This window comes from Staurois parvus, unplaced genomic scaffold (genome assembly GCF_062004578.1).
Source record: "Staurois parvus isolate SC_StPar_1 unplaced genomic scaffold, SC_StPar_1.0 ptg000903l, whole genome shotgun sequence".
Classification (NCBI taxonomy): Eukaryota; Metazoa; Chordata; class Amphibia; order Anura; family Ranidae; genus Staurois; species Staurois parvus.
This window is the reverse complement of record NW_028318699.1, coordinates 578,197-593,072: the sequence shown is the minus strand read 5'-3', so window position 1 is coordinate 593,072 and position 14,876 is coordinate 578,197. Positions and strand designations below refer to the sequence as shown.

The 14,876-nt window shown below is 43.9% G+C and overlaps 1 protein-coding gene across 1 annotated transcript in view; it reads right to left on the bottom strand.

Annotated features, from left to right (window-relative positions):
* Nucleotides 1-423: 423 nt before the first annotated feature.
* LOC149442180 (integrator complex subunit 14-like) overlaps nt 424-14,876 on the bottom strand; it is a 114,501-nt gene continuing 100,048 nt past the window's right edge. Inside the window, exons 8-9 of the mRNA XM_089656401.1 lie at nt 7,615-7,680; nt 424-2,017 (exon numbers count right to left, since the gene is read on the bottom strand). Of these exons, the coding sequence (XP_089512527.1) occupies nt 1,766-2,017; nt 7,615-7,680 (318 nt within the window). The 3' untranslated portion in view covers nt 424-1,765. The remainder of the gene's footprint in view (nt 2,018-7,614; nt 7,681-14,876) is intronic.

The window sequence follows — 14,876 nt, the reverse complement described above, 5'->3', positions numbered from 1 at the left end:
CAAAATGTTCAGCTATCCCTGCTGCCACTAAAAATGTCCGCCCACTCCAGTTGTAGACTACTGGTGGAGGCAAGAACACTTCACACAATTTCCCCAGAAATTTTAGCTTTTCTAGTTCTTATTTTTATTCTTATTATAGCTAAATTTGCCACGCTAACTCCTCTCACAGTTTTTACACTACAAAGACAAGTAATATATCAAAACATGCGGATTGTTCCCGATTGGTGTGCTATTACTTTGTGGAACGTTTTGCCGAATGTTTCACGAAATATCGTGGTTTTTGTGGTGAAATTTTCCTATAGGTCCCCTATAGGATAAGCTGGAGCATGGTGGATTGCCCTCCTCTGGATGCTGGGGTGGTCAACAGGGTTTCTGGGGAATTAAATGCTCGGTACAGAGTAAAAAGGGATATTGCCCATAGTGTAGTAATTAAATACCAGATTTTATTAAAGGGTTAAAATTCCAGACAGCATTCCAAAATTAACAGGAGATACATGCAGCTTAACCTCTTCACGCCGGCCGAACGTAAATGTGCGGCCTCCCAGCGTCTGGGCCTAGACACCGAGCGGCCGCACATTTGCGTTCTATTAAAAAAAGACATATGTGCTGAGAGCGCGCGCCCTGCACGCTCCCAGCACACATGTCCGGTACTCACGGAAAGGTCCCGATCTCCTCTTTCGATCGGGACCTTTCTTGATCATGTGATGGGGTGTCACGGCGGTCACATGACCCTAAACCCTGCCCCCCGGCTGCTGAAACCCTTAAAGGGTCGAGAGGCACCGGCGCAAAGGGGTTAAAGCTGCTTGATGACTAACCAGCTTGTGTATAAAGATGGCCGCCGGACCTCCGTGATCCGGCGGCGTCACGTCACAGCGTGCAGGCTCCTCCTTCATATTTATTTAATTTAGGATTGATGTATATGTGCCTACAAAGTCCACTGGTCCACAAACCTCACTAAAACTGAAGAGCGTTTTGAAAAATAATCCCCCCTGTGAGCAAAAGGCTTATTACTTTGCAAATTACAGCTCAGCCCTCCACAAGGGGGTAAGGTCATAGGTCAGAGATGAGTGATCAGATTCTTGGAGATTCTTGGAAAAATCCAAGAACTTCAAAATGTGCCGATATCCCCACCCCCACATAGCACCAGCTTAAGGTTGCCCTTAGAAGGTTTAATCTGTTTTCAGAATGATGGATGGTAAAAATTCAGCCTTTGCCATAATGGTGTCCCATCAAGACCTGCCAGAACATTTATTCCGGACTTAAGAGGATGTTTGACACTAGCAGACATTCAGCGATGAGCCTTCTATAGCAAAAAGTAATGATCACTTACTGGTACAAGAGAGATTTTAACACATTTAGGAAACCCTTTGTATACAAGTCGTTTAGATACCTGTACATCCTTGCTACTGGTATAGTGCAATTCTTGCAAAAAATTTTCCCATCAGTCACAAAACATGGAAATTAGGGCCACATATTGCCACAGGAAAGTGGAAACAGGCAAGCCTTGTAATCCTAGGATCCGCAGACCTGTGTGGTTCCTGATGTTACTATATACAGTACACATATCAATAGAGATTACTGTGCTTCCACATTTCGGGCAGCTATACCTGAGCCAACGGGTTCTCAGTCCTGGCCCATTACCAGTGAATTATTTTGTGGCAGGTTCTGGAAGTCTGCAGTGGTTTACTTGCTAGAAAGCCAACCGGCTTTCCAAGGTGGAGGAGAAGTCCTCCGCTGAGGCCCCACAAGGATATAGATCCGGTCTTCACATTCTTTCAGAGCCACGGCCAGAGAAGTCCGTCTGCAGAGGCGCAATGTTATTGTCATAGGAAGCGTGGTCAGAGGTTCCAGTGCTGGCCAGTTTGAGTTGAGCTGCTGCATGTGAGAGCTGGAAGGCGGCATCAGGATGAGCGTTGTCAGGAAGCAGAGTACATTCCCTCTCCAGCATATCAGACACTCCCTTCAAGAGGTCCAGGAACCCGAAGGCAAGTGCTGCCTTTCGAAGACGATTCAACTCCTGAGAGAAAAATCACAAGCAAGAATGTCGCGTGAGATAAGAAAGACACAAAGCGCCATTAAAAGTAGCATCCTATATTGGAAGTACAGGAGCAGGCAGCAGAAGAGGCTATCACCACCCTGTATGCCCATCTTCTACATTGAATGTATTCTTATGGGAACAAAACCAGCTTCTTCTATGTATTCATGCCAGCATGTTTGCAGATTCTTCCAGCAAGAACGCGATGCAAGTGATGCGGTGCTGAAAACTCTCTTCTTGCAGAATACGTTTTAGGTCTGTGGGGACAATTCGCAAAGCGGTATCTTACCTCATCCAAGTATGTTTCAAAAAAAATTGTTGGCATTCACTAAAAAAAGTGTACCAAAATACAGCATGAGTTAGTGAAAACATGCGGTAATGTAACGAGTCATCAGCTGCCAGCAGGTTGTCACGCCCTCCCTGCCAAAACCATACCAGCCCACATGCCCTTTTGACAAGTCCTTTATTAAAAAAAACAAAAATATAAAAAACATCCCCTGGTTTAGAGCCCTCGTCAATCACAATGCCCGCTGCCACCGCCTTCCCAACAAACAAAAAAAAAAAAAAAAAAAAAGGGCTCCGCTCCCGACAAAGACAGCTCTGCTGCCTGACAGTTCTTAAATAACTAAGGGGCAAGGTCAACCGGTGACCACGCCCCCCTAGTGGTATCAATGACTGGAGCAGAGCTGCCCCCCCATGTTGAGAAGGGGGGGGTGACTGCTTGTTCGCCCTCAGCCCCAACACCCACCCACCCCTTCCTGACCTGCATGCTCAGAAATCCCCACACCTTTTTTTTTCGCTTGCCGTGGAGGTTCCCCTCAAAATCCATACCAGACCCAAAGGGCTTGCTATGGATTTTTTTTTTGGGGGGGGGGGGGGGGTTTGGAGAACGCTACTCCATACTGTTTTTTTCTTATTTTTTAATTGCTAGCAATTTTTTTTCTTCAGCAGGTGCCCAGCGGATGACTCGTTACATTACTGCATTTTTACAACGGGGCCTGGGTAGCAGGGGGAAACATATAGTGCAGGCTGAGGCTTATGGGTGTGGCGGGGGTGGGGGGGTCAATTACTGGAACTTCCTAACAAACAAACCAAAGAAAAAAAAAAAAAAAGGGCTCCGCTCCCGACAAAGACTCCCCCACAGCTCCGCTGCCTGACAGTTCTTAAATAACTAAGGGGCAAAGTCAACCGGTGACCACGCCCCCTTGTGGCATCAATGGGGGAGCAGAGCTGCCCCCCCATGTTGGGAAGGGGGGGGGGATGACTTCTTGCTTGCCCCCAGCCCCAACACCCACCCCCCCCTTCCTGACCTGCACGCTCAGAAATCCCCACACTATTTTTTTTATTTTGCTTGCCGTGGAGGTTCCCCTCAAAATCCATACCAGACCCAAAGGGCTTGCTATGGTTTTTTTTTTTTGGGGGGGGGGGGGGGGGGTTTGGAGAACGCTACTCCATACCGTTTTTTTCTTATTTTTTAATTGCTAGCAATTTTTTTTTTTCAGCAGGTGCCCCAGCAGATGACTCGTTACATTACTGCATTTTTTCATTACGAAAAGGATCCTGTTGTGTGCTGGCAGCAACCGGTGGGAAGGAGAGGAATACAATGGGGCCTGGGTAGCAGGGAGAAACATATAGTGCTAACTGAGGTTTATGGGTGTGGCGGGTCAATTACTGGAACCAATCCCCTGTATAGCTCTCTCTGCAGCAGCTGAATGCCATCGGGAGGGAGAGGAGAAAAAGACAGATTTCAGCTACTGCAGAGAGTCATACATGGAATCTGTTCCAGTAATTGCCCCCACTGTGCCAATCACCCTCCCTGCCCACATCAGATTCACCCAGCTGCCTGGGCCCCCCTGCTAGCCTGGGGCCCATACAGGAGGACAGGTGGTACCCCTTTATCCACGACCCTGTGTGACTGGGCAGACCATCACAACCCCCCGGATGATATAGCCCAACTAAAGCAATAGCAGGGCTGGGCAGAAGGGTTTAAAAATGTGTGAATTTTAAAACATACATGTTCCAAGGGTAACCTGCTAATACAGTATGCAATACATGGCCAAACGTTTGTCGTGTCCAGACAATCACAGCTAAATAAGCTTGTTGGATGTCCCATTTAAAAATCACTGGCAATTATATGGCGCTAAATCCAAGAGCTCCACCCCCCTCATCTGCTACACTGCTATAACAGCCGCCACCATCCTGGGAGGACATTGCGCCAGATTTGTTTTAGTCATTTAGCCTGAAAGAGCACCTGTGACATCAGATATTGATACTGGATTAGAAGACTTGGCTTGCATTTGCATTCTACCAGAAAGGTGCCTGTGCAGTTCCTCCACATCAAGCCATGGGATCGATTTACTAAACTGGAGCACTCAGAATCTGGTGCAGACGTACATGGTAACCAATCAGCTTCCAACTTCAGCTTGTTCAACTAAGCTTTGACAATAAGGCTCCATACACACTGGGGGGAGGGCGTTTTGAAAACGCTGCTCAGGAAAAACCTGAGTTTTTCAGCGTTTTTAGCATTAGAGCGTTTTTACAGCTAAAATACTCCTCTAGAAACCCACTAGTTCTGGGGTTTTTTTCCAGCCAAAAAACACCCCTGCCAAAAAATGCTGATTCCAGTCTATGTGTGTATGGACACATGCGATAACATGCTGGGGGGTTTACTGGCTGTAGAAAGAAAAACAAAAAACATCAAAAGCCAAAAACAGCAGCTGTAAAAACATCAGGTGTGCATGAGGACTAAAACCTGGAAGCCCATTAGTTTCTATGCAGAGCCATACCAGATTTTGCATGCTCTATTGTTAGTAAATCCCCCCACCTCCATTGTGTCTATAAACCTGGCTTTGTGCACAGTTTTGCTGAACAGAAAAAAAGACCATCCTAAAACTGTTGCCACAAGGTTAGTAGCACACAATTGTCTAAAACAGCCTCTGTGAACCTTTTTAACACAGAGGAAGCCTTGATTTAACTTTCCGGTCTCAGGGAACCCCTGCTAAAAATGGCTTTATTTACTATTCATGATGCATTAGTGTGATAGTCAGAGGTAAGAATTCTCCTCACACTTGTGGTCATTGGGAAGAATGCTCCTCACACTTGTGGTCATTGGGAAGAATGCTCCTCACACTTGTGGTCATTGGGAAGAATGCTCCTCTTACTTGTGGACAGTGGGAAGAATGCTCCTCACACTTGTGGACAGTGGGAAGAATGCTCCTCACACTTGTGGACAGTGGGAAGAATGCTCCTCACACTTGTGGACAGTGGGAAGAATGCTCCTCACACTTGTGGACAGTGGGAAGAATGCTCCTCACACTTGTGGACAGTGGGAAGAATGCTCCTCACACTTGTGGACAGTGGGAAGAATGCTCCTCACACTTGTGGTCAGTGGGAAGAATGCTCCTCACACTTGTGGTCAGTGGGAAGAATGCTCCTCACACTTGTGGTCATTGGGAAGAATGCTCCTCACACTTGTGGTCAGTGGGAAGAATGCTCCTCACACTTGTGGTCAGTGGGAAGAATGCTCCTCACACTTGTGGTCAGTGGGAAGAATGCTCCTCACACTTGTGGTCATTGGGAAGAATGCTCCTCACACTTGTGGTCATTGGGAAGAATGCTCCTCACACTTGTGGTCAGTGGGAAGAATGCTCCTCACACTTGTGGTCAGTGGGAAGAATGCTCCTCACACTTGTGGTCATTGGGAAGAATGCTCCTCACACTTGTGGTCATTGGGAAGAATGCTCCTCACACTTGTGGTCATTGGGAAGAATGCTCCTCACACTTGTGGTCATTGGGAAGAATGCTCCTCACACTTGTGGTCATTGGGAAGAATGCTCCTCACACTTGTGGTCAGTGGGAAGAATGCTCCTCACACTTGTGGTCATTGGGAAGAATGCTCCTCACACTTGTGGTCATTGGGAAGAATGCTCCTCACACTTGTGGTCATTGGGAAGAATGCTCCTCACACTTGTGGTCATTGGGAAGAATGCTCTTCACACTTGTGGTCATTGGGAAGAATGCTCCTCACACTTGTGGACAGTGGGAAGAATGCTCCTCACACTTGTGGACAGTGGGAAGAATGCTCCTCACACTTGTGGACAGTGGGAAGAATGCTCCTCACACTTGTGGTCAGTGGGAAGAATGCTCCTCACACTTGTGGTCATTGGGAAGAATGCTCCACACACTTGTGGTCATTGGGAAGAATGCTCCTCACACTTGTGGTCATTGGGAACAATGCTCCTCACACTTGTGGTCATTGGGAACAATGCTCCTCACACTTGTGGTCATTGGGAAGAATTACCCCCTTACAGATTGCTAAAAATATCAATGGTGTCAGCGGGAACTTACCTGAGAGGCAAAAATTGCTCATTGCTCAAGGAACCCCTGGCAACCTCTGGAGGAACCCTGGTTGAGAAACCCTGGCCTAAAATGTCTGAATACTGTAGCATTATTAGTACCCTTCACGGGAAACTACGAGAATCACATTTGGAGTGATGTCCACATACTGAATTTTTTGCATATAGTGTAACATACCTAAAAAGCTGGCTCAACAGCAAAACATCAGCTATAGTTCGGTATACTACCGGTACAAAATGAACAGAAAGCTGACTAGGCACAGCATCAGTGAACATCTTCCTGCAATACATCATTAAAAAAAAAAAAAAAAAAAGAAAGAAGAAGAAGAGCAGGCCAGCTGAGACATGATCAAAAGTTATTGCTTAATTTATTAAACACATCTTTGGAAAATACTAAAAATTAAGAAAAATTGTTACTCAAAAGATAAAGATCCCTTATAAATAAACGAAGGTGCTGTAAAATGTCCAGGCTTGGCTTCTCAACCTCAAAACAGATTCAGAGAGGCTACGGAGATGGAGCACAAGTCAGGATGGAAGAGCCGGGGATAATACCTCTATTATTCTTTTGCTTCCACTTCCTCTTTTAGGTTTGTTTGCACAGCATCCTACTAATCAAAGAATTGTTTCATCTTAAAGCAGAGTTCCACTCAATCTGTAAAAAAATAAAAGTCAGCAGCTACAAAAACTATAGCTGCTGACATTTAAAAAAACAGCCACTTACCTGTCCCACGATCCCGCGTTGCCCCCCGCCGCAGCCTTTTTCACCGTCCGTCGTGTATTCCAGGCGCCGGCATCTTCAGTGTGGGCACACCACTTCAAGATGGCGACGGCCTCACCACAGCTGGTTTCACCGGCCGTCTTCTCTCCCCGGCGCCGGCATCTTCAGTGTGGGCACCCGGCTGTGACAGCTTGCGGCTTCACAGCCGGGTGCCCACTGCGCATGCGCGAGTAGAGCTGCGCTTCCTGAATGGCCCCGTCGTCTTCTGGGACCTGTCACGTGTCCCACAAGACTTCGGGGAGGGAGGACAATTTCCGTTTCCGATCTCCTAGGCGATTGCAGTGGAAGTGGGAGCGGGGACCTGTCAAATTCGGGTACCAGCTCCTCAAAGGTACCAATCCTTAATGGGGAGCGGGGGACCAATCTTTAAAGCAGGACTTCCCCTTTTGGGTGGAACTCCGCTTTAATAAATAAAGAACTAAAAGATATTGGGAACTTTATCTTACTTTGTAGAACGTCTGCGTTTTCTCCGGAAGTTTCCTGGCATTCCGCAGAATCTTCTGCACATCAGTCTAACAAAAAAGAAAAAGAAAAAAAAAGTAAAATGTGGCAAACAAGCAAGAGGGTTCCATACACTACTGATTTTAACAACTGCAAGAACTGCTAATTTTTAATGCTGACAACTACGGTACAATATGAGGGCGTCAATTCAAAACGGCTTTAATGCCATTTTTCTGGTGGTAGTTCCTTTAACCATTTGCCGCCCGCCCTATGGCCGAATGGCGGCCGGCAAATGTCATCAGCGTTCCGTCCTCCCGCACATGCGTATTTTTCGCGCTTGCAGAGCCGCGCAGCGGCGCGATCTGTCACTGGCCGTGTACCTCGGACACGGCCAATGACAGCGATGACAGATCTGTGTACCTTGGACACGGCCGATGACAGATCTGTGTACCAGCCCCGTTGCCAGTACCATGTGACCTGCTGTGACCAATCACAGAAGGTCACATGACAGTTGTATACAATGGATGGCTTCATTCATGCCATCCATTGTATACGAGTGTGGCTAACTGTGAATGGTCACAGCGATCACATGCACAAGCTGGGCCAATCACAGCCCAGCTGTGTCATGTGATTAGCTGTGGCCAAATCACAGTTAAGAAAAAAAAACCCTGAATGAATCGATGTCATTCAGGTAAATGCTTGCTTATAGCAAAGTAATTCTTTGCTATAAGCAAATTGTGTAAAAAATAAAAAAATACTGATCACTTCCCCAAAGTAGTACAATGTTACTATGGTAACATTGTACTACTTTGGACATAGTGAAATATGAAAAAAAAATCTTAAAAAAAAGAAACAAAATGTAATAAAAAATAAATAAATAAAAAAATATATATATTATTTTTTTTTCATACTGTCACCAGTCAGTGTCTCTGATCACCGCCATGCCAGTTATAAGAAGACGCTGTACTGCACTGGTGACAGTATGTAAAAAAAAAAAATTGTGAAAATAATTTTTTGCATTTTTTCATTTTCCGAAAAATTATGACTAAAAAAAATACAACTTCAAAAAACTCGCCACGTTTCTTATGAAGTACGTTGGACTGTCTACTCTGCAAAAAGGGGTCATTTGGGGGATATCTGTACTGTTCTGAAATTCCTGGACCTCAAGAAATTAGATTGGCCGTCGGTACTTCAGGATTGATCAATATTCAGATCTATCCCATAGTTTGTGAACTCTATAACTTTCCTACAGACTAAATAATACATCCTAATTTGGGTTATTTTCACCAAAGACATGGAGCAGAATACATCTCGGCCTAAATTTATGAAGAACAATTATTTATTTGCAAACTTTTATAACAGAAACAAAGAAAAACGTGTTTTTTTTTAAATTTTTGGTCTTTTTTTGTTAATTTAGCAAAAAATAAAAACCCCGGCGGTGATTAAATACCACCAAAAGAAAGCTCTAGTTGTGTGAAGAAAATTATAAAATTTTAGTTTGGGTACAATGTTGTATGACCGCGCAATTGTCATTCAAAGTGTGAGAGCGCTGAAACCTGAAAAATGGCCTGGGCAAGAAGGTGTAAAATTGCCCGGTATGGAAATGGTTAAGAACTACGGTACGCGTTATGCTACCATACGCCGCTTCAAGAATCTATCAGTGACAAATTCTTAAAGAATTAACAAGTTTTCTGTTTAGGAAACTGGCAGCAATTAAAGTGATACTTTTTTTTTTTTGTAATTATTTATTGGTGAAATTAACATACAATAAAAAGAACCAGGAGAAAGATTCACCAGAATACAGAAAAAAAACCAATATAAACATCTAGACCAAGCCTGAAATAGTCACATAGAATCTTTAGGGGTTCATCAAGTTTGCATGTGAGAAGAAAGTATCAAGAGCGAATGAAACAGCACATATACTGTATGACAACAAAACAGGACCAGAACAAATCATCGGGTGATCGTGTAAATGACATCCTAAGAAAAGGAGGATTATGCCAAAGCACAAAGAGAGCGGATCGAATGTATAGTTACAAAGATGTGAAAGAACGTAGAGATAATATCAAACCGACAGAGAAAAAACTCTACCAGTATCGTAAAGACATAATAGAATGGGGGGAAAAAGTGAGGGGGGGGGACCCCACAGTAGGATACTGTAGGGGCTGGGACAGAAAGGAAAAAGAAAAACAAAGTTAGAAAGGCGCAGAGAGAGTTAAATGAAAAGGAGAAAATAGAGGGAGAGGAGAGATGGGATACAGGAGAAACAGAACAAGAGCCTTGGGGGTTGCATCCCCTCCTGGAGTGAGAGGTCAAGCCAGGTTACATAGTTAGTCTGGCTGAAAAAAGACAAAAGTCCATCCAGTTCAACCATAGAAAAAAAAAAAAAAGTTATAATCCTATACCCACAGTTGATCCAGAGGAAGGCAAAAAACCCAGAAAAGCATGATCCAATTTGCTCCTGCAGGGAACAAATTCCATCCTGATCCCCCGAGAGGCAATCGGATATTCCCTGGATCAACTTTACCTATAAATGTTATATCCAGTTATATTCTGTGTATCCAGGAAAGAATCCAGGACTTTCCTACAGCAATCCACTGAGCTGGCAACAACCAACTCTTGAGGGAGTCTATTCCACATTCTCACAGCTCTTACTGTGAAGAAACCTTTCCGTGTTTGGAGATTACATTTCTTTTCCTCCAGACGTAAAGAGCGCCCCCTTGTCCTCTGTGATGACCTCAGGGGGAATGACTCTACACCGAGTTCACTATATGAACCACTGATGTATTTATACATGGAGATCATATCCCCCCCTTATGTATTACACATGGAGATCATATCCCCCCTTATGTATTACACATGGAGATCATATCCCCCCTTATGTATTATACATGGAGATCATATCCCCCTTATGTATTATACATGGAGATCATATCCCCCCTTATGTATTATACATGGAGATCATATCCCCCTTATGTATTATACATGGAGATCATATCCCCCTTATGTATTATACATGGAGATCATATCCCCCTTATGTATTATACATGGAGATCATATCCCCCCTTATGTATTATACATGGAGATCATATCCCCCCTTATGTATTATACGTGGAGATCATATCCCCCCTTATGTATTATACGTGGAGATCATATCCCCCTTATGTATTATACGTGGAGATCATATCCCCCCTTATGTATTATACGTGGAGATCATATCCCCCCTTATGTATTATACGTGGAGATCATATCCCCCCTTATGTATTATACGTGGAGATCATATCCCCCTTATGTATTACACGTGGTGATCATATCCCCCCCTTATGTATTACACGTGGAGATCATATCCCCCCTTATGTATTACACATGGAGATCATATCCCCCCTTATGTATTATACATGGAGATCATATCCCCCCTTATGTGTTATACATGTTGATCATATCCCCCCTTATGTATTATACATGGAGATCATATCCCCCTTATGTATTATACATGGAGATCATATCCCCCCTTATGTATTATACATGGAGATCATATCCCCCCTTATGTATTACACATGGAAATCATATCCCCCCTTATGTATTACACATGGAGATCATATCCCCCCTTATGTGTTACACATGGAGATCATATCCCCCCCTTATGTGTTATACATGTTGATCATATCCCCCCTTATGTATTATACATGGAGATCATATCCCCCTTATGTATTATACATGGAAATCATATCCCCCCTTATGTACAGTTGTGTCCAAAATTATTCAACCCCCAATGCTGTAAAGGGGTTTAGGGACTATAGTGTACATTTGGAATTGTATTCAGAATCAAATCCTACAAGGACGTTGTAACTACCCAAATGCAACTAAAATGACATCAATTGTTTATGTAATACAGTAGTAAATGGTTCTTATGTGGTTTCTTCATTGCCACAATTATTCAACCCCTTAAAGACTACCACTCTGAAGAACAGAGGTTCATACAGGTGCTTTCCATCAGGTATTGAAAACACCTGTGGATGTCACCGAGCAGCAATCAAGCATAATAAGCACCAATTAGGCAGCTTTAAAATGACTGTGATACTCAGCTCCTTCTAGACATTTACTGGTGTGGTTACAAACATGGTGAAGGCAAGAGAATGGTCCAGGAAGACAAGAGAAGAGGTGATTTCTCTTCACAGGAAGGGCAATGGCTATAAGAAGATTGCAAAGATGTTAAACATACCAAGAGACACCTTAGGAAGCATCATTCGCAAATTCAAGGCAAAGGGCACTGTTGAAACGCTACCTGGTCGTGGCAGAAAGAAGATGCTGACTTCGACTGCTGTGCGCTACCTGAAGCGTAGAGTGGAGAGAAGTCCCCGTGTGACTGCTGAGGAACTGAGAAAAGATTTGTCAGATGTGGGTACAGAAGTTTCAGCCCAGACAATAAGACGCACACTGCGTAATGAAGGCCTCCGTGCCAGAACTCCCAGGCGTACCCCCTTGCTGTCTCCAAAGAATAAGAAGAGTCGACTGCAGTATGCCAAAAGCCATGTGGACAAACCACAAAAGTTGTGGGATAGTGTTCTGTGGACTGATGAAACAAAATTAGAACTGTTTGGGCCCATGGATCAACGCTATGTTTGGAGGAGGAAGAACAAGGCCTATGATGAAAAGAACACCTTGCCTACTGTGAAGCATGGTGGAGGGTCAATCATGCTTTGGGGCTGTTTTGCTTCTGCAGGTACAGGGAAGCTTCAGCGTGTGCAAGGTACCATGAATTCTCTTCAGTACCAGGAGATATTGGATGGAAACGTGATGCAGTCCGTCACACACCTGAGGCTTGGGAGACGTTGGACCTTTCAACAGGACAATGATCCCAAGCATACCTCCAAGTCCACTAGAGCATGGTTGCAGAGGAAAGGCTGGAACATTTTGGAGTGGCCATCGCAGTCACCAGACTTAAATCCGATTGAGAACCTCTGGTGGGACTTAAAGAAAGCAGTTGCAGTGCGCAAGCCTAAGAATGTGACTGAACTGGAGGCCTTTGCCCATGAAGAATGGGCGAAGATACCCGTAGATCGCTGCAAGACACTTGTGTCAAGCTATGCTTCACGTTTAAAAGCTGTTATAACTGTAAAAGGATGCTGTACTAAGTACTAAGATTGAATGTCACTTGGGGGTTGAATAAAACTGATAATGCTGTGAGCACAGAAAAGACATTTGTGGTTATTTCATTATAACTGTTATGTTATATTTGTCTGACCTACAAGTGCCTCTTTAATGTAAATGTAAGCAAGATGACTGAATGATCAAAAGCAATGTCAAACTGGCCAAAACACTCAATTTCAGTGGGGGTTGAATAATTTTGGACACAACTGTATTAAGCATGGAGATCATATCCCCCTTATGTATTGTGCATGGAGATCATATCCCCCCTATGTAATATACATGTTGATCATATCCCCCCCCTTATGTATTACGCATGGAGATCATATCCCCCCTTATGTATTATACATGGAGATCATATCCCCCCTTATGTATTATACATGGAGATCATATCCCCCCTTATGTATTATACATGGAGATCATATCCCCCCTTATGTATTATACATGGAGATCATATCCCCCCTTATGTATTACACATGGAGATCATATCCCCCCTTATGTATTATACATGGTGATCATATCCCCCCTTATGTATTATACATGGAGATCATATCCCCCCTTATGTATTATACATGGAGATCATATCCCCCCTTATGTATTATACATGGAGATCATATCCCCCCTTATGTATTACACATGGAAATCATATCCCCCCTTATGTATTACACATGGAGATCATATCCCCCCTTATGTATTAAGCATGGAGATCATATCCCCCTTATGTATTGTGCATGGAGATCATATCCCCCCTATGTAATATACATGTTGATCATATCCCCCCCCTTATGTATTACGCATGGAGATCATATCCCCCCTTATGTATTATACATGGAGATCATATCCCCCCTTATGTATTATACATGGAGATCATATCCCCCCTTATGTATTATACATGGAGATCATATCCCCCCTTATGTATTATACATGGAGATCATATCCCCCCTTATGTATTATACATGGAGATCATATCCCCCCTTATGTATTACACATGGAGATCATATCCCCCCTTATGTATTATACATGGTGATCATATCCCCCCTTATGTATTATACATGGAGATCATATCCCCCCTTATGTATTATACATGGAGATCATATCCCCCCCTTATGTATTATACATGGAGATCATATCCCCCCTTATGTATTATACATGGAGATCATATCCCCACTTAATCTCCTCTTCTCAAGAGAGAATAAATTCAGAGGCAAGACATTCAGTGAGGGCGAGTAGATTCGGTCAGGTATTCATCTGCAAATTGAAAATATTGCCAAAGGTGCCAGGTGTCCCAAAATATATCCTCATTATACAGGGTGGCTGTGAGATCCTCCATGTCCCTAAGCTCGTTCACCTTGCAAAACTACAATGAAAGGGTAGAAGGGTGGTTGCCTTTGTCATGGAAATTTTGTATTGTTGGTCGAACTTTAAATGTGTCATGTATTCGTGTTATTCATATGTCTCTCGTGTGGCTTAATTAAAGCTCTGAAGGCTGCAATTGGGCCATGCGCATGTACAATGTATGTATTACAGTACTCGGCTTGGTAATGGATGAGATGGCAGATCTGCGCTTATAGACCGGCGTGTATACCACCACGGCATTCCATGCGAATGCTGCTGTCAGTAGACCGTGGGCCTGTATCCACATATCAGCAGCATGGTACCACGTGGGCTTCATAACGCAATGCGCAAGCGGTGTGAACTCCACGTGTAGGCTTGTGCATATCTTACAACCCATTACCAATCTGAACTGTATCTCGGATGGATGTGTTTTAATAAAGATCGTATCGGGCCCATCCAGGTACAGACTGATATTTTTAGGGAGTGCTTGTGCAGAGAATTTTACATACCAATAGAAGCTAGTAGGACAGGAAATATGACCTCAGATGGCTCATAGGGGGGAAGGGGAGGAAGTCTGCTGACCTCAGAAGGTTCATGGGGGAGGACCAGTGATAGATAATAGCAAAGGCTATGCTCCAATTGGAATGTATATCCTCTGTATAGGTACTCCCCATTGCATTGTTCGGTGGGAGGGATTGACTTTATTCATGTGGGGGGCATGTGTGTATTCTTAATAAAACAGAGAGCTGAGCCTAAAATCAGCCCTTATGTGAGTTGCAACCAG